At 51.7% G+C, this 18,397-nt stretch overlaps 2 protein-coding genes across 8 annotated transcripts; both read right to left on the reverse strand.

Moving 5' to 3' along the window:
- Positions 1-54: 54 nt before the first annotated feature.
- Positions 55-7,417, reverse strand: LOC130514518 (calpain-15-like). 5 transcript variants are annotated; one of them, XM_057014144.1, is made up of 14 exons: positions 7,278-7,417; positions 6,855-7,010; positions 6,035-6,219; positions 3,565-4,603; positions 3,286-3,494; positions 2,946-3,129; positions 2,541-2,686; positions 2,342-2,467; positions 2,109-2,261; positions 1,878-2,039; positions 1,535-1,755; positions 1,317-1,462; positions 1,062-1,240; positions 55-920 (listed from the first exon to the last, which is right to left on the reverse strand). In XM_057014144.1, exons 3-14 carry the CDS (start codon positions 6,190-6,192, stop codon positions 743-745), a joined length of 2,901 nt encoding a protein of 966 aa, XP_056870124.1. In that variant the 5' UTR covers positions 6,193-6,219; positions 6,855-7,010; positions 7,278-7,417; the 3' UTR covers positions 55-742. The 5 variants fall into 5 exon arrangements, with proteins under 5 accessions (XP_056870124.1, XP_056870122.1, XP_056870123.1 ...); XM_057014142.1 differs by having other exon boundaries at positions 2,541-2,764; XM_057014143.1 differs by having other exon boundaries at positions 1,019-1,240; positions 2,541-2,764.
- Positions 7,418-7,632: 215 nt separating this feature from the next.
- amdhd2 (amidohydrolase domain containing 2) lies at positions 7,633-11,591 on the reverse strand. 3 transcript variants are annotated; one of them, XM_057014150.1, is made up of 13 exons: positions 11,468-11,590; positions 11,295-11,386; positions 10,682-10,781; positions 10,444-10,580; positions 10,219-10,358; positions 10,030-10,084; positions 9,659-9,871; positions 9,482-9,570; positions 9,238-9,382; positions 9,068-9,175; positions 8,878-8,946; positions 8,603-8,704; positions 7,633-8,166 (listed from the first exon to the last, which is right to left on the reverse strand). In XM_057014150.1, exons 3-13 carry the CDS (start codon positions 10,762-10,764, stop codon positions 8,087-8,089), a joined length of 1,221 nt encoding a protein of 406 aa, XP_056870130.1. In that variant the 5' UTR covers positions 10,765-10,781; positions 11,295-11,386; positions 11,468-11,590; the 3' UTR covers positions 7,633-8,086. The 3 variants fall into 3 exon arrangements, with proteins under 3 accessions (XP_056870130.1, XP_056870131.1, XP_056870132.1); XM_057014151.1 differs by having other exon boundaries at positions 11,464-11,582; XM_057014152.1 differs by lacking the exon at positions 9,068-9,175 and having other exon boundaries at positions 11,468-11,591.
- Between the last annotated feature and the right edge of the window lie 6,806 nt (positions 11,592-18,397).

Below are 18,397 nucleotides of genomic sequence, written 5' to 3' on the forward strand. Positions count from 1 at the left end.
CATAAATAAATGAGAATTTACCTCAAGGTCCGTGAATAATGCAACCACAGCAACTGAAAGAAAACAGGTTCTAATTTCTAACCTCTGCAAACAAGTATAAGATATAGAGACATTTACAGTGACAAAGCATGTTTACAGCTTTAAAATATTTGCATAGTTTGCATAGTTAGCTTCTTTTCACCTTTCTGCCTTATTCTGAATCAATAATATCTGCTGGAGCGACACACAACCCTTCAGGTCCTAAAGTGCTCATTTAAACAGTCTTTGTTGGAGAACACAGAAGAATAAACACAACAGTTGTGTTGTCCCTGTGAAGACTAGCAGCTGCTTCTGACACGAATATGTAAAATATCATCAAAAGTTAAGACGATCTGGACCCGAAGACCTGCAGAGAGTCTATAAAGTGCATCGTGTTCCGTCTGTGACCAGAAGTGAGCGGATGTTTCGTATGTTCCTGTTCTGCTGCAGAGCCGCCGGGATAGAAACAAACATCCGGTGGACCTGACACACAGCTTAGAATATGAAGCTGTCTGACATTATTTGAGCTGGTGGTTTCATCTCTGGAGACTCAATAATAAAATCACCGTTGAATTTCTTCACAGAACAGAAAACTGAATCAGCATTCCATCATTTGGTCACTCTTATTTAGAGAAAAAGTCACAGAAAAACTGTAGAAAGTGGATGATTCAGTCCCGCCACTCTGCAGTCAGAGGGGTCATAGAGGTCAGAGGGGTCATAGAGGTCAGAGGGGTCGGGGCTGATGCAGCCCTGCTGTCTCTGCACTGAGAGCTGGACTGTGTGTGGACTTTGTGGGACTCCAGTTACCCAGAGAGGCCTGAGCAGCCTTACGGTGGGCCAGCCTGTGCGTGATGGAGAACCCGGAGTTTCCCTCCAGCTGAGACAAAATCACGAGCACCTGCCTGAGAGGGGAAAAATGTACATGATCATCTCTCTACCCCAGAAAACCTCCCTACCGATACTCGTTGACCCCAGCGCCCAGGCTAAGAAGCTAACAAACCTCCACCTTTGGATCATTGCTCGACCTAAGATCATTTGTGAACCTGTGCAGAGGAGGGATGCTGTCGATGGCTTTGAGGCTGCCGCGCGTGGACACCACGTTGAAGCTGTCGCTGCAGTCACATGACACGTGCAGGTGATGCCTGGGGTGTCTGTTCTCCACCATCACGATGAGGCCCGCCCACCCGTGGGTCAGGTAGTAGCAGGTCATCCCCTCTCGCCCCTGAGCAGCATTTACGATCACCAGATAACGGCTGCGCTTCAAACATATCAGAGAGTCGAATGAAAGGCGGCGATACCTCGTGCCGTTCTCCTTTAGCCTCGGTCAGCTGGATGACGGCGTCGGCGATGGTGGTGCTGGAGGCCGTCACCTGCTCCACCATGACGAGTCTGCTGCTGTAAACCACCAGCGTGTAGCCGGGGGCCTCGGATCTGCTCCCGCAGGCTGCAAACACACAGCGCGATCAAACGGCGTGCTGCAGCCAGGCGGCATAACCGTGGACGGCGCCGGTATTACCGGTCCCCTCTGGGGAGGGGGCGTGCCAGTGATTGAAAGCACAACACAACACAGCGTATTCGCCAGGCTCCAGCATGACGTCGCAGCCCACAAACCTCCTCACGGCTCTCCGGCTGTGAGCGAGCAGGCGGCCCACGGTCAGGGCGCCGGAGCTGTCGAAGGAGACCCGGAACACCAGCAAGCACAGGTCCAACAGGTGGCTCTCGGCTGTGTCCCAGCGCCTGATGGCAACCAGGAAAAAGCCGTCATGGCGTGTTCAAGCGGCATCGTTTAGAGTGTTTTCCGATGGTTCCAGCACCAGCTCGACCTTGTGGTCTGACGGGCTGGACTGGAGTCCTCGTACCTGCTGTCCTGCTGGAACAATGCCAGTTCCATGGTGGTTCTCTCCAGCACTGTGACGGACGCCACCGCCACTGGAGCATCAGCGCCTCGTGGGAAAACCCCCGGAACTCGGACCTCCTGCCAGTCCGAGTGAATCTTGCAGATGTCCACCGAGTCAAAGTACCTGCAGGAGAACCTTCGTCAGGGAAACCGATTTCAGGTTTGCTCAGACCAACTTTTAAACCTCCCCAACCTTATAAAATCTGAGAAGTCCATCCAGAAGAGGCCATCCTCAGCTCGCTGAGGGCAGAGCTCCCTCTTCAGGTGTGGAGGCCAGTCCGGCCAGTCGTCCGACCAGGGTCCGGTCCAGGAGAAACGACCCCAGGGGTTCCTCAGCTGCAATAATCTGAGCCAGGAAGCAGGTGGGAGGAGTGAGTGTTGGACAAGGAGCTGTGGCTCATGACAGGAACGCTGTGTTAGCACCACCTGTGAGCAGTGACGACTCGCACGTCCAGAACAGAGTAAGCGTGTCGCGGACGCAAACCCAGAGACTCGTACTCCAAGTCATCCACCTTCATGTTTCCGCCTCCACAAGACGCCCCCATCAGAAAACTGGAAGTTCAGAAATGACATTTTAACTCCCCTGCATTGGACGGCAGCCTGGTTCCGATTCTGTCACATTCACCCGGCTTCTTTGGAGCTCAGCATTTTGGCCCAGATCAGGTCTGTGTCGATCGGGTCTTCCTTGGGGTTTGTGGCACTGAGCTGGAGGGCCAGGGACTCGCAGGGGGCCCCCGTCAGTGTGGCCAGGCCTTCGATGGCTCGACCAGCCTGCAGAGAGAAGTAGGAGCCATGGAGCTTGGCCAGGGCCTTTTCGATCAGGGGCACCCACAGCTGCCTCCGCTGGGCCTGAAGAGGCAACGATCAAACGGGGTGTAGCTAATTAGAGCGGGAGCGGGAAACAACGGCGCTCACGCAACCAGGAGCTCAAATTCAGGCAACATCCGGAGGCTATCGTGCTTGTTTAGCGCTAAAACAGTTTAGCACCCGGCCGTTATTTTAGGTTCCGTTCCAAAAGTGATAGTTTCACCTGAGAAAAGAGCAGATGGTCGTTCTCGTCACAGGGCAGCATGTCGTCCACCAGGACGGTGGTCCAGCAGCCGTCCTTGCACAGGCGCACCTGGTAGGCTCCCTCCGGACACAGCGAGCGGGTCACCATCACTCTCTCCAGCAGCTCGGCGCGTTCGGCCAGGACGGTCAAAGCACTCAGGAACCTGCAACATTCCCATCCACAAACATTCACACAGACCCGGAATCTGCCCTGATTCACAGCGAGCGTCCAGTGGGAACTCATTTAGGGATTATTCCTTATTTTGCCGTCTATGTTGCACACCTGCCATGAAACCCTGCTCAGTAATTGTGACGCTCACCAGCAGTTACCCAGAAGGCCTTGCTGGATGTCAGAGGGGCGAGGCGTGCAGAAAACCGTCCACTTTGCCGCGCGCTCCCTCAAGTTGCAGCAGCTGATTTCCTGAGGGCGGAGCCACTTTTTGACCCGGTGCTGGACGCTGTCGTCCGGCGGGAAGCCGATAGATTTGGGACTGGGCGGGAAGCTGTCGTCCACAAAGGTCACTTTGTTCTGGAAATAAGAGGCAATGATCATCGCTCTGCTCTGCTCTGCTCTGAACCCACAGGAGATGCTCCCAAACCTCTGTGCAGAAGGTGACGATGTCTTCCCACATCTCCTTGGCCTCCCCTTCATCACTCTGGCGCAGCAGCTCCACCAGCCTGCTCTGCTTCTTCTTGGAGGCCGGAGCTGCTCTGAGCTGGGCGCCGTGCTCCTGGGCGGCGTGGCACGCCAGGCAGTGTCTGGCTTGGACCTTGTTGATGAGCGTGCACGCTGGACAGGACCACTCCCCCCTTTTGGCGGGGAAGACATCGGCTGGGAAGGAGGAGGAGGAGGGAGAGAGCGGCGACAGCTCCTCCTTCAGGATGCTGAGACGTCTACCGGCCAGGTGCTCCGGCTGAGCAGACGGATGTGAGAGGACGAGAGCTGTGGGCGAAGGACCCGAGTTGCTAATTTGCCTGATGCAAACATCTGCAGGGGGCACCTCTCTGCGACTGCAGGGAAGCGGATTGTTCTGCCTCGAGGAGCTTGGGATCGGATAGGAAGCCTCCGCCAGTAAAGATCCTCCTCCAGCGGAAGCGGAGCGTGAGAGATCTGCAGGTTGTGCGTGTTGGACTCCGTGTTCCGGGACCAGCAGAGCGTCTGCGGGGATCTGGGGCAGGGACAGTTTGCGTGGTCCCCCGCAAGCGGAGCAGGACATGGAGGTGGGCGTGTTCTGCAGGGTGCACCTCAAGCAGTCCCACGCCAGGCGGTCCAGATCTGCGTCTTCACGCCGGTTCTGCTTCTGCAGGCTGCAGGGTTCCGTCGCTGACGGTCTCAGGGGACCGGAGCAGCTGCTGGAGCTCTGGCGCCGCTCGCCTGGAGAGCTGCGGGTTTGACGTGGCGTTCCCGCGTATCCGCAGAGCGGACAGGTCGGACAGTCGGCGGAGTTGGCGAGGGTACAGCGTGGGCACGACCAGCCGCTGTCCTCCCTGCTGGGGCGGCGCCACAACCACTGGGCGTCGGATCGGCGCCGCGGGGCCTCACAGATGGAGCAGCGGGGGGCACCAGCGGCGTTGAGGAAGGTGCAACAGCCGCACGCCCACTGGGTCCTCAGGAGGGGCATCGAACCTGAAGAGAAACTGCAGAAAACAGGAAATAAGGTTCAGCAACGGGTTCCCGTCCCAACACGACAGTTGTGACCAGGACATGTTTGGATCGGGGTGATCCAGAACCAGTCCTCCAGGGCCCCAATGCAGCCAGGCAGAGAACTGGTGGGGAAAGCCTTTTTCTCTGACTGGCTTTAGGCCCTTGAGGACCTGACATGGTCATATTGGGAGAGCGGCATCGAAATTAAGATTCTAATGTATGGAAAGAACTCACAAGCGCGCGATCTTATACATTATTTAAGATTTTTCATCTTTCCCAGCGGTGATATCAGCCGACAGCTTGTGCAGGATGATAAAACATAGAGGATTCATCTCCCTCAAAGCTCTCAGAGGCTCCGGTCCTGGGAGGATGATGTGGACGAACAGAGGCAGGCGAACATCAGGCCCAGATGTTGCGTGCTGCTCATGTATGGCTAACGTCCCATTAATATTCTACTGAAGTTCCTTCTGGATTTTGCTGAGTGCTTCACTGAAATAAGGTTGCAGAGATGATGGGAAAAAGACAACAGCGACTGACTGGTCCAACATTCCAGAATCCGTGGAGCCAGAATTCCCTCCATGCAGCTCCAGACTGCAGTTGGACCATCAGAGACGTCCCTGGTTACGCTTCCTGTCAGAGAGTAACCTGACTCCTGCAAACCAAGCCCAGACACGTCACGCTGGGGACATTAGACTCAGATACAGCAATAATTGATTAGAGGAGATCTCATCTAAACCCAGGAAGGACTTTTTCCCCTCCTTTCCATCGACCCGTCCATGAAACATTTATGGCTGCTGATCCAAATGCAACCGCACCGGTGCAGGATCTGACCAAAGCTCGTGGTCCCGGCTCCACATTTGAGATGATTAAATCGTCCCAACTGTCTCTTGATTTCAGCACCGATGCAGGTGCAAGGATCAACTCTCAGAGGGATCCGTCCCGAATCACACGTGGTCCTGACAGGATCTCTCATCCACAACTGCTTCGTTAGTCAGATTCTGTCTGTGAGCCGAACACTCGACAGCTGTTTGCTGTCCCCAGCGAGGGGACCCAAATATCTCTGGACGTCTCATTTGTCCAGAATCAGCCTGAGATAAACAGGCCAGTTAGCAATAAAGACAGAATCCAGCCTCCGGGCAAGAGCTTCAGCGGCCCGATTCCATAAAATCCAGACGCCAAAAGTGCTCCTGGAGGCTGGAGACGAGCTACAAGGTCACCTCTGAAGTGGACATTGTCTCTCCGCTTTCCTCTGACCGGACCACTGGATCCTTGCACCTACAAACCTCTGAATATCAGCTTATTGGCAGTTTGATGGGTGAAAAAGGGTCATTTTATAGCAGTATCCATCATCATCACCATCATCATCATCACCATCATCATCATCACCATCATCATCACCATCATCATCATCATCATCATCAGACCTGCGCTCTCTGTGTCTGCTGGGTCTGGGAAGCTGTCGAGGGATGGAGACACTCTGGCTGCTCCGCAGGCATCCCATGATGGGGGAGGGGGGCAGCGCTGCACCCCGGGGGGGGGCACCTTCGGCCTCCTCAATGAGGGAGGAGGTGGAACCTCCCATGATGCTCCTCTCTCTCGTGCGAGGTACCTGAGGAATGAGAATCAGCGGTTTAATGTTTTGGTGTCAGGATCAGCCTTTGAGGAACCCCCTCACCATTTTTCAGTGTTAAAGCCAGAACATTCAGCTCGTTTGGACATTAAAACATTAAAACGACGGCACGTTCGGTGCTACCGAAGGGGCTAAAAGACAATCCGCTGTCTTCTACGATGCCGTTCGGGATCTGCTGGATCCATCTGACTCCACACGTTGTCCTTGAGCAAGGACTTGAAATGTGCGTGAAAACCTCGAGCCCTTCGGACGTGCCACAAACCGACGACAATAACGAACAACAGAATGACGATCGTCAACAACTTTTGCCCTCCTAAAATCAAAATCCCATTTTTGCCCATTCGACCCTCCTGGGTTCCATCGTAGACGCGTCCGAATAACAAAATGAGCTCCGGTGCCCCTAAAAGGACCGTTTTTAAGAATGAAAGTGGACCAAAGTGTGTTTGTGTTCTCATGCATTCAACCGAAGCTTCAACCTTTATGCAGGTTTCTGAAGTTCACAGAGACTTCAGGTCGCCTGCTGCAGCTGCAGAGGGACCGGCGCAGGTCCGGACTCTGCAGGTCCGTGTGAAGACCCGACGGCACCAAAGAGCAGGAGGAGCAGCTGGACTCACCCGAGCCGGAGCGCAGAAACATGCAGGAGGAGGAATATTGCTGCCCGCTGGGTCTGAGCTGCAGGCATCCTCCTTCGTTTAAGCCCTGAGATGCACAGTCACCGCCTCCTCTCATCAGCACCACCACAAAGCTGCAGGGGAGACGGCTCACTTCCTCTGGGGGATTTCAAAATAAAACTCAATGCTTGACCATATTTGAATAATGAGGTTTAGGTAGGTATGCTTTTCAAAAACAAAACCCTTGTGTTAAGTTAGAGTTTTTGTATCTGAAAATATCTCAGTTGAAGATGAAGGCATGTGCCGTCTAGAGATTATCTGTGTGTGTCAAAGAAAGAAAACGGCTCATACAGCCCATAATGGAATTAGTAGTTGAGTAGTTACTGCAATTAAAATCTGGAATAATGTGTGGAATTAAACAAGTACCTCAATGTTTGGCCTTTCATTTTGAAGGTGTAGTTCTGCTAGCGGTTTCCTGTAGCTAATTGCAGCTAGCTTGTAGACGTTCTCCTCCAGCTTGCTCCCGGACGATATTTCTTTTCTCCAGGGACATTTTCAGGACAGGATCCCGGACAGCGAGCGCAGCATCCGGGAGAGATAAAAATACCTTCTCTGCTCTCATTCAGGTTCTGGATGATTAAAACTATGATTGTGGCATCAAACGCCATAACGTCCAGCTCCACCCTGCTAATAAACAATCATTGTACCTCTTCAAATGTAAGTAATGAACTACACAACTACTACACAGATTTACCATTCAATAACAACAGAAACTAAGCACTTTGTTATCTTTTTGTTTAAAAAAGGCCTCAATTTAGTAATTTAGTAAAGAACATCAATTGAGCAATCATAGAAATGTGGGCAAACAACAGATATAAAACAAGTGTCTTATATTATTAAGTAAAAGACAATAATTAATGCAGAACCTTCCCCACATCGTCCCCTTTAAATGCAGGAACTGTGCAGGAACAGGCTTGAAATGGAAACTCAAACAACACGTCTCTTGAGCTTATACATCGCCTGCGTCCTTTCTTCTCAAAGGCACATTATTACATCCAAGATCCCAGAACAAAGTTAGAGAAAGATTAAAGATTAGAGATTTTCCACAGCTGATGTGAGGTGAACTCTGAGTCCAGGGTGCATTCGATTCCAGCGTTTTTCATATTGTAAAGTGGATTTTGGCGCTGGATCGTTCCATCTTCGGCTGAATCCAAACAGCTCCAAGTTTCCTCCCTTCACGCCGCCTTTCTCCAAACCTCCTCCCCAGAAATGAAGGTGGATTTGATGCTGAGCTCATCGTCAAGAAAAACGAGGTCTGAAAGTGTGGAAGAGCAAACCAGATCAGCAGCAGAGACTGTAAACATGTGACAGCAAACCTTTACAAATCTGAGCCATCGTGTCCTGAGGACAGAAGGGGTGGACGAAGCCTGATAGCGTTGCTGTGGCAACCTGGAAACCAGACTAACCAGACTAGTCTATTTAAACACAGCAGCAGACATTAAACCCCTGATGGAGACATTAAAAACTTGTTTTACATCTTTTCCCTTTAGTGCGGTTGTTTTATAAACTTGACTGTTCAAGCTAGCATCCTCGCTAACATTAGCTCCTCTTTAAAAATGCCATCAAGCACGCTGCAGCCCATAAACTGGCACTCAGAACTCCCCTTTAGTGTAACGCCACAGGAGAAGCTGCGTGTTTGCAGCCCAAACTTGAACCTAATCTGTTTTTTCCACAGCGGAGAGGATCCTGACCTGCATCCGAGCCGTAGTCCAGCTTTCCCTTCCTGTGGCTGATACCCAGCAGCTGAGCAGGATGGAGCGATGCGGCTTCCAGAGCCTCCTCTATGCTGCAGCCTGGGCAAACAGGAGGAAAAAAGGATTTTTTCCTGTCCCGGATGCCGTAACAATCTGTTTTAAATCAAGCTTGTGTGTCATTTAACCAACAGCTGAAAGTTATCCCTGCTTAGAAGCACTTTGTAGGGATGAGAGCTGTCCTCAAGGATAAAGCTGAAATAACCCAAACTGACCTGAGGCTTGTCTAAAATGCCGGACACACTTGTCCATCGTGGCGATGCTGCCGCTGAGAGTATCTGTGCCTAGAAGACAAGCAAAGAGGCTTTTAAACCACTTGAAAAGGCCTTGAACATAGACTTCAGAAACGTTTTGGTCCAAAGGTGACACCTAAAAGTGGACGACACGGCGTGTGATGTCACAGACCTGCCACGTACGCGTGGAGACCCTGAATCTCGATGACCTGCTGGCCTAACGTGTGTCGTCCAGGGGGGAGCCCCATGGCCGTGACGGCGTCCGTCACCAACACCAAACCTGACAACAGCAACAACAACTTGGTCTCTCCGTCTACCTGCTGCCGGAGCTGCTGCACCCACCTGAAGGATGCGACCTGTGGGCGATCCGCAGGGCCGCCGGGTTAGTGTGGATCCCGTCGGCGATCATGCCGTAGTACACCGTCTGTCCTGCTGGGACCTGATCACTGGTCAGCAGACCCACGATCCCGGGGTCCCGATGGTGGAACTGCGTCAGCACACAAAAGAAGTTGCGGTGAAACCACAGCGCCCCCTGGTGGCCGCCGGCCAGATGAGGTACAGAAGACAGAGCACAGGAGGAACTCACGGACGGCATGGCATTGAAGAGGTGGGTGATGAAGGAGGCTCCGTGCCGAACAGCCTCCTCCGCCTGGGACAGGTTGGCCATAGAGTGACCTTGATGTGGAAAAGGTCAGAGGTCGCGTGTAGGTCACATGGTCAGAATCACACACACACACACACACACACACCGACCCGTGCTTACCTAACGACACCGTGATGCCTCTCTGGGAGAGCTCCCTCACCACTGATTGGCTGTGCTCCAGCTCAGGAGCCAGCGTTACTATGGCAACGTTGTCCAGACTGCCGTAGACCTCCGTCAGATTGTCGATGCCCCCGGAGTGGAATTTCCGGATGAACGGCTGCGGGTGGGCCCCTTTCTTCTTCTCACTGATGAACGGCCCCTCCAGGTGAAGCCCTGCTCACAGTCAGGAGTTATTTCTACTGCTGTTGACGTGGCAACAGCGAGTTCTGCATCAAGGCCACGAGGGCACGTGTGGCTACACGGAAGCCTCGTTAGGGTCAGACTGAGATCTGTGCTGCTAATAAAAAGACAGCTTGACGTTTAAGTCGTACCCAGAACTCCAGCTCCATCAGCTCCTCCATTCTGGACTTTGACCTCAGGAAGAACCTAAAAAAACAGTCAGATATTTAAAGTTTAACAGCCAAATACTTCATATTACAACAGTTTTCAGGCTGTCAGGAACATTTGTGGACAGAACCCAACCAGCAGCTGTTCTGGCTCTGGCTGAGCGCCGATGGTACCTTGTGGTAGATAGAAGGTGGCGACGTGACCAGCGTGGGACAGAAGGAGGTGACGCCGTGTTGCAGGATCTTTTTGGCCACGAAAAAAACGCCAGCATTCACGTCCTCAGAGGGCAGAGAGAAGTCGATCCCGTACCCACCTGAGCGGGGAGCAGTCCGTACGTACTCTTGCTAATTTCTCAACTCTGCGTGTGTGTGTGTGTGTGTGTGTGTGTGTGTGTGTACCATTGATCTGAACGTCGATAAAACCCGGGGCGACGATGCTGCCCTCACAGTCCACGTGCACGTCGGCATAACCCTGCTCATCAAAGAACAATTTCTTTGGATCTAAAATCCTTCCTTCGCGCACCCACAGGTCTTCCCTTCAAACACACACACACACACCTTTTGCTTAGTTGCTTCTTCATGTTTCCTGAGTGTGTGTGTGTGTGTGTGTGTGTGTGTGTGTGTGTGTGTGTGTGACCTCTGCAGCTGGTGGTCTCTCAGGATTCTGCAGTTGATGAACCGGGTGATGGGGCTGTCTGACACCGATTTGTTGGTCGGCATGTTTCCTCCTCTCTCTTCTGTGGAGCACAACACACAGAAACACACAAAATTAAGGGCTTTTGTGTGTCACAGGAGAGCCGACGCTCCTCAGCTCTTCTCTCCTTTTTCGTTATTTCGTGGCAGTCGTGCGGAATCGTTTTGGTGAGTGGTATTTTTCCTGTGAATTACATTTCCAATAAATCTGTTCATAGTTTGTGATCAAAGACTGAAACATGACAGAAATCCCTTTTGCATTGCCAGTCACACCCTGAGCTGCACTGTTTTACTACAATATTATGACATTAACTCTAACTTCGTGTGAAGGGCTGACAAATGAGCCTACTTGGAAAATACGATACATACGTTTTTTAAATAGACTGAAGTCAAAATAACTGTTTAAATGAAGTCAAACTAACATTTCACAGGCAGATATAACTCGTAGACACCTACTTTTACATTCGCCTGATAAACTCCACACTGTTCTGTAGAATTAATCATTCCAAACCAGAAACGAGCACATTTAATTCGCCATTTTAACCTCGTTTACGTACCCACAGAAAGAAAAGATCATTCGTAGTCGCTTAGTGCAGAAATAATGCCAGCTCGGTTCTTCTCAATAGATAAATGTATCCACACGTCGCTCCTTTTCCATAAAAACACAACATAAGCGCCATTAACGTTGCACACGTTTAATCCCGTTAATGTCAGAATTTAACATACATACAAACAACTTGAAAAGAACCGAAGCAACGATTTAAAACATCCTGCTTTTCCGCTCACGCGCTGACTTTTGATCAGCTGAGTCTGCACAACAGGAACACCGGAAGCAGATGTCATGTGACCCGGCGGCGGGTCAGCTGACCAAACAAATACTCACCGTGGCTGCGCAAACTCCTCTGGTGCCAACAATTTGTGTTGAGAAACTAATGCAAGTTCAAAGCCACTCCAAAGATCCACCGTGTGCGTGAGCGCGCGCGCGTGTCTGGTCGTGTCTTGTAATTACACATATGTCCGGCAGGGGGAGCCAAAGATAGACACTTGCAACACCCCGACATTAAGCCTTCAACTTGAGACTCCAATTAACTATTGAGGTTTGCTAAAAGTATTTGCATATTAAATTACTGCCTATTTCATCAGAGTACAGGATTTCCAAGTGTGCTTTTGGTTCATGGTGAGCTGAATTCTAAGAAATAATATTAATTTTTAAAATGTCTACAGGGCTACAGAGAGCACAGGAATGTCCCGTAGAGATGGTGTTTCATCTCACCTGACCAGCGATGACCGTGATGTTTGAAACTTCGCACCACCAGGAAGCGCGGTGCCAAACTCCATCTCCAACCCCCACCAGCACCCACCCGGCAGACAGAGCACGCCCTCCTTCGCCATTCCTGAAAGTCAACAATAAACTGTGTTTCCAGTAAGCTGGATACCTCCCCAAGTCCTGCTCATCCCCATGGAGACTACTACGAGAGTCCACAGTCCTGTGTCCTGTGGCCAAAGCAGGCCACCCATGAGGACAGAAAGGTATGTCCCACCCAATATGGGAGAGAACGAGGCGCTCAAGCACAGAGCAAATGTCTCTGTGTGTTTTCTCTGTTTGAACATGCAGAAAAGGTTTGGCTGCATTTCAGGGGATGTCTGAATGGAGACCCCGGCTAAATCAGGAGCGGTGCTGTTGTACGATATTTTACCGCCCCAGATCGCCCTCTTTTGTAGGCCCTGACGTCAGCATTCCCCAGGACGGGCCGTGAGTGACACTCGAGCTTTGTTTCAAAGTCACCACATCTCATTCATGGCCGCTTAACTCCTGAGTTCATCCGCCTTTCCTGGTCGCTTAATCCGGCTGCTCTTTAAGATGCCGGATAAGCAGCCGTTTGTCCGCCCAGTCCAGGGCCGATGGGGCGCTCCCACTTTATGGGAATTGTTACAAAACGGCCCAGATGGCGGCGAATCGGGGGGATCGCTGCCGACAGGGTCGTGGTGCCGGGTCAGTTGGGTCGGTCACATGTTGACGGGTCAGACCAGATAAAAACATGAGCCATTTTAGGTTAAATCGCATTGACAAACTTCCCGCTAAACCCTCCGCAGAGTCCCGACAGCCCTAAAATTCCCTCCCAACAAAGGTCTTTAAAATGGCTTCATTTGATGATGGGTTTCGGAGTTTCTTGGTTGTTCGTTCATGAACAAATTTATCTAAACCACCAGCCAACGCTCTTATGTTACAATCCCTACAGGGGGGGGGCTCCCACCTGTAGCGACCCCCTGAGATCCTGACGCCTGAGAATCTGATGGTTTGCAAACAGTCGTGAAGTGTTGGGAAAAGGTAGATCCATTAGCAAACAGAGCCCCACTGGGAGCCCGAACACCTGACATCCTCCGCAGCGTCACACTCACTAATCTGTTAAATCTCTGCTCATTCGTCCTCACGCCGCCGTCCTCCCTCCTCGCCGCTCTGTTTACACGTGGGATGATGGGATGAAGAGGGAGAAGCAGGAAACGGGGGGATGAAAGGGTCAGTGCTGAAATGATTTATGTGGGTTATTAATGTTCAGGGGTCAGAGGAAAACCGTCCTCACCCACCGGCCGTTCGGTGGACGCCACGGTCAGGACGTCTGCAGCCCATAAGGTCGCCACGTCCACGGAACCCCTCTGCATTGTTCCAGAAGATTCGGGCTCAATCTCCTGGGTGGGTAGTTTACAAGACATAAAGGAAGGAGGGGGGGTCTCCTGCCTTTTCTCCTTTCCCTTTCTTCCCCCCACATCCTCCCCCCACCCCGACCCCCCCCCCCTCCCTGTCCTGAGCCTTAGCAGCTTGTTTGCATTCCTCTCAGTTAATAAGTGTTTGTCTGTTCCTTTGCAGGGGGTGTAAAGACCCCCCCCCCCCCCCGGCTCACCCAGCTGTAAAGATGACACAAGTGATGCTGTGAGGAACAGAGGCAGCGGAGGGGTCATAAATCTCTCTCACACACACACACACACACACACACACACCAACGGTAGGTTCCTGTGCGCGTTTCAAGTCCAGAATAAACAACTGAAGTCTGATTAAAAGGGAAATAGTTTCAGAAATCACCAAAGTCGTCACGTTTCTTCTTCTCCCTCCTATGAAGTCAATTATTCCCCAGCAAAAGAGGTTATTAGATGACTTATTACACACAAACCTGGTGAGATTATTAAGATTAGGAGGACGGCGGTAAATAGGACGGCGTTTATTTAAAGACATTATTAAAAGTCTCTTTAAAGCGATCCTCATGTTTTCACACCTCAGGTGTTTAAGTCTGAGGCTACTCGTCCACATCTTTAAGGTGTCGCACGTCTCAGCTGGACCCACGTCTCAGAGTCGCAGTGTTTCGGGGGAACGGCTGAACACTGGAAGAATCACAAGCTGGCTAAAGGTCGCTCCTGTGGGACAGTGATGTGAGAAACGTCCCTCCCGCTCTGCCCTACATCTGCTCTCATCGAGTCCAAACCCAAAACACGGGCGGCCCATGAATGCGCCCGCTTCACGCTGCCGGAGGAATCTCTGGCGGCGGCGAGCGTCGAGGGGGTCTGAGGCCTGGACCGGGAGCAGGAGCAGGAGCAGGAGCAGGAGCGCTCCAGGCCTTTGTCTCAGAGTTAAAGCTATGGAAAAAGGGCCCCGTCTGCTGCGCCACAAAGACATGAAGACAGATAAAGAAATCAAATTAAAGTTTTGGAAGGGAGCAAAGAAAGAAAGTAACCTCTGTGATGAATGCTCCCGCACCGGGCCAAGTGCTGGAATCTGTTGGACGTTGGGACAGAGACAAAGAGAGGAATCCATAAATAGATGGAGTGAGGTGGAAGGAGACGACTATGGCGCTTTTGCCAAGAGCTGTGTTTTCTCTCTCTCATTAAGCGGCTCCAAGTCTCGCGGGCGGCTCGATGAGTGTCCCGCCCAGCATTGAGCGGCAGGCCCGAGCATGCCCAGCCAAGGTCAAACTCTGGCCGCCAAGATCGTGCGCCCTCGGCTGCCAAGGCCCCGTTTCTGTTTGTTTGTGCGTCCGACGTCCCTCCCTCCGCCTCTTCAGAGAGCGCCTCAGCCTGCCTGGAAACAGCACGCGCCGGTGTCAGGTGATGCTTCCTCCTGCGCGGTCGGTCCCGTAAAGCCTCTGTTTTGGTTTGCTTATTCCTTTCTTTCCCGTGTCACTGAAGGCGACGGCCCTGAAAACAATACGCACGGCGCGAAACGTGTCGGAGAGGAAGGTAAACCGAGAGAGGGTTTGGTAACTGACGCGGGCCATTGTTCGGCCCCTGCGCTGAGTCACCAACCGCCGGGTTACCCGGACAGCACCTAACAAAGAGGGGCTGAAAGCGCCGATAGAAGGGACCTGAGGATTAAAATGATGCATAAAGGGAAACTAAGAGCACGCTGACCTTGAGCTTTAACGCACGACCTCCATTTCATCCTTGAATCAGGTGGCGCGTTTGCTCAAAGACCACAAAATTTAATCCATATCGAAGCGTTGTTGAGATTTCTACCAGCTTGCGGTGACCTTGACCTTTCACCTAAAAGTCTCTTGAGATTAAAGGTCAAAGATTAAAAAGTCTAAATTGTGGGATTAAAGTGTTGTCTGAGAGCAAAGTCGTCGTTCTGAAGAATGCAAAGAGGAGTTAATGCAGCAGGACTAAGATGAGCTTAACCATACTGAATGGATTCGATTTAAGCTCAATTATTGTAGATTAAAACAATCTTTAAAGTGTCTCTGAGATCATGTACCTACAGTTTAAATAACAAAAACTGTTGTGGTGCCCAAAGAAAGTCCAGATTTAAAAATGAGAAGGGATAAATATTCCCGTGAAGGGAATTTGATGAGATTCGTGGCGTCGGATTCAGAGATGTGTGTGAGGGGAACCTGGATCCGAACAGCTCAACCACCAGGGGACGGTTGTGCTGGACCCCTCTGAGGAATTCCACTCTGTTTTTCTAACTTTCCCAGTAACTTTCCCATCTCCCTGTGTAGGTTTACAGGTCAATCCAGAATTGGCTTTGTCATGCCGGTCTTCTGCGGCCTCATTCAGTCCCCGAAACACCTACAAAAGAGCGTCCCCCAGCCCCAAGTAATGAATAAAGCAGCCCTCCCACTGGTTCCCTGGGCATTGTTTCTGGGTTGTTACACAGAGTGTGTGTTGCTCGCTAAGCCTGTGATGGATGTCGGATTACCCCTCAGTCTGTGTCTTCCTGACAAAGAAGGCATCAGCCTGAACTGACACACACACAAGTAAACATGCAAACACACACTTGTGCGCTCCCCAAACATTGGCCCACCCTCGTCCTCAAGATCCCCACAATGATCTACGGATCTTTGTCGTGAAGCCAACAGACTGCGACAGCGGCGTCGCAGCAGGACGAAACAAAACAGACCAAAACAGCCAAAAAGACGCCGGCAGCTACTCAGGAGTGAAATAAAGACGATTAACTGCATTAATCCAGAGTTTGTGATCTGCATAATCATCGACATGATGCTGCTGGACCTTGGAGTCCCCCAAGGTTTAGCGTCCGGCCCACTGGTTTTAATGGTAGCCTGCTTGTTGGACGATCACTGTAAACGTGTCAGTGTAATTGGGACATTCCGGGTATCGGTTAAACAAACAGCCATTTTTCTGTTGACCTGGAGTTTCTGTTGTGCAGGTTTACAACGGCACAAGGCCGCGGATTCTTGCTCCGTTGGCGTAATGGAGGCGCCTGGTCTCGATAAGGTAGCTGAACTTTCACAAAAAACAGCAGTGTAATAAATCTGGGGCTCCTTGCAGCCTCTCTTTCTGTCTTCTACGCCATCCTTCCAGGCCTCATCAACCCCTCACTCTTGGTAAGACCAGTAAGAGACCCACACCCATTCCCACCCCTCTCGCCCTCCATAACAATAGTACCGGCAGTTACCCGGGAAACCGGCCTTTCATTAGCTGTGTGATAAAAAAGATGTATTTCTCGCCTCTTTTCTGTTCACTTTTTCACATCTTTGTTTTTTCGGGGGAATCTGTTGATAAGCTTCAGCGCACGGAGGCCGTCCCAGTGGAACCAGTCGGATGCCTGCAGAGTTGTGGGGCAACAGAGAGAGAAATGTCCTGACGGTTCAGTCTCTCTCTCTCTGACACACACACTCACACACTCTCTCTCACACACACACGATCAAAACTCTGAGGTGACCAAAGTGTAAATTATGCTGACGATGATGCCTTTTCAAACCAATATGCTTTTGCACGGGACATTTTTCCCCCACACTTGCCGTTGTCTCCTTTTATCTTTCATAATTTAAGACGTCTCCTCGCGTGCGACCGCGTGACCTCGACCGTGGCAGCAAAACCGCCGCTTTCCAAACACAATCCACTCAAAATGCGCACTGTCAAGTTTAATGCCGGCGGTAATGAGCCTCCCCAAGCTCAGCGGAAGGCTGCGGCGTCATCACCACCGCGCTCGCCGCCAGGTGTTGGCGTTTAACACTTTCAGTTTGCAGCGTTTGGTTGGGGGCTCACGGCGAGGGTTCCCGTTTCACCAGGTGGCTCCTGTTACCTGCAGCCGTCAGCAGGGCTGAGGAATAATACCTGCATCACATTACAGCGGCGCTCTCATCTGACCATCCTGCTGCATTATAATTAGGAGCCCTGTAATCCAGCTGGATAACAAAGTCCAGCAGGTAATGGCTGTCCGGGGGGGGGGGCGGTCCTGCAGGGAGACCGGGCCTGGGAGGAAGGGGGGAGATGTCAACTCTTCTTTTAGGAGGATCTCGCTGGGACCTGGACATGAAGATGCAGGATCCTGCCTTGGCAGAGTGTTGGGTGTCCATCACCCAGGGGTGTAGCGTTACAGCGCTTTATCTCTGCCCTCCTTCTCTCGGCCATCATTACCTCACCGGTGTTCGCAGCAGAGGCCTCCTGATCGTGACCCCGAGGGGGGCGCGCAGCTTCTTATATTCTGCATATTTGCATTTGATGACTGCATCCATTCACCCGATTCCCCAAACGTGAGCCACCTCGCTAATCAGTCGGAGAAAGACGGTGTGGTCTACAGCGGGACAGACAGGCGCTGATATATGGAGCCGTGGGACGTTTGTCCCCGTTAGACCCCACGCCGACCCAATGAGGGAACACAGACCCGACCGTCACGGGGAACAAGAGTGTGACTGAGCACAGACAAAGGCCTGGAAAAGACACCCAGCCACCCCCCGGCGCTACCACCCATCCACCGCCTGATCACAGCAAAGAGATGAGCAGGGAAAGACGGGCGTAAATCTCACGCAGGCACATTAAAGCAGCACATAAAGCAGGAGGGAAGGCAGAAGGAAACAGGAGCAAAGGTTTGCAGCCGGGCTGGAAGAGGCTGCAGATAAATGCTCCCAGTAACTTTGGTGCTCTCACTGGTTCGGCCTCAGCAGGAAGTCAAGTGCAGCGACAGGAAGTAAAAATGACCCTCCAGGCTGGCGGGTCGGGTCAAAATGTGTTCTTGTCTGGAGCAGAAAGTTCTGTTCTCAACCAGTCAAGTGGTTGAGAACAGAACCTGAACACCAACCAACAGCAATTACTTTGGTAAGTCCAAATGGACATTTGTGTAAAGTTGGAGTTCGATTTGGAGATTAACCGATGCCTTCGCCGAGGAGCCGCCGCAGCTGCGCGGAGAAATAAAAGTGCCAGTGAAGCAAGA

Source organism: Takifugu flavidus, chromosome 18, assembly GCF_003711565.1.
Source record: "Takifugu flavidus isolate HTHZ2018 chromosome 18, ASM371156v2, whole genome shotgun sequence".
NCBI lineage: Eukaryota > Metazoa > Chordata > Actinopteri > Tetraodontiformes > Tetraodontidae > Takifugu > Takifugu flavidus.

Excerpts from the sequence above, each read along its gene's own strand:
- LOC130514518 (XM_057014142.1), bottom strand. The coding sequence starts at position 6,192 with ATGGGAGGTTCCACCTCCTCCCTCATTGAGGAGGCCGAAGGTGCCCCC. Across the intron at positions 2,262-2,341 it reads CGAGTCGTCACTGCTCACAG|ATTATTGCAGCTGAGGAACC; the intron begins GTGGTGCTAACA and ends TTCCTGGCTCAG. Across the intron at positions 2,040-2,108 it reads GACTTCTCAGATTTTATAAG|GTACTTTGACTCGGTGGACA; the intron begins GTTGGGGAGGTT and ends GTTCTCCTGCAG.
- amdhd2 (XM_057014150.1), bottom strand. The coding sequence starts at position 10,764 with ATGCCGACCAACAAATCGGTGTCAGACAGCCCCATCACCCGGTTCATC. Across the intron at positions 10,581-10,681 it reads AGAGACCACCAGCTGCAGAG|GGAAGACCTGTGGGTGCGCG; the intron begins GTCACACACACA and ends GTGTGTTTGAAG. Across the intron at positions 8,167-8,602 it reads GGACTACGGCTCGGATGCAG|ACCTCGTTTTTCTTGACGAT; the intron begins GTCAGGATCCTC and ends CCACACTTTCAG.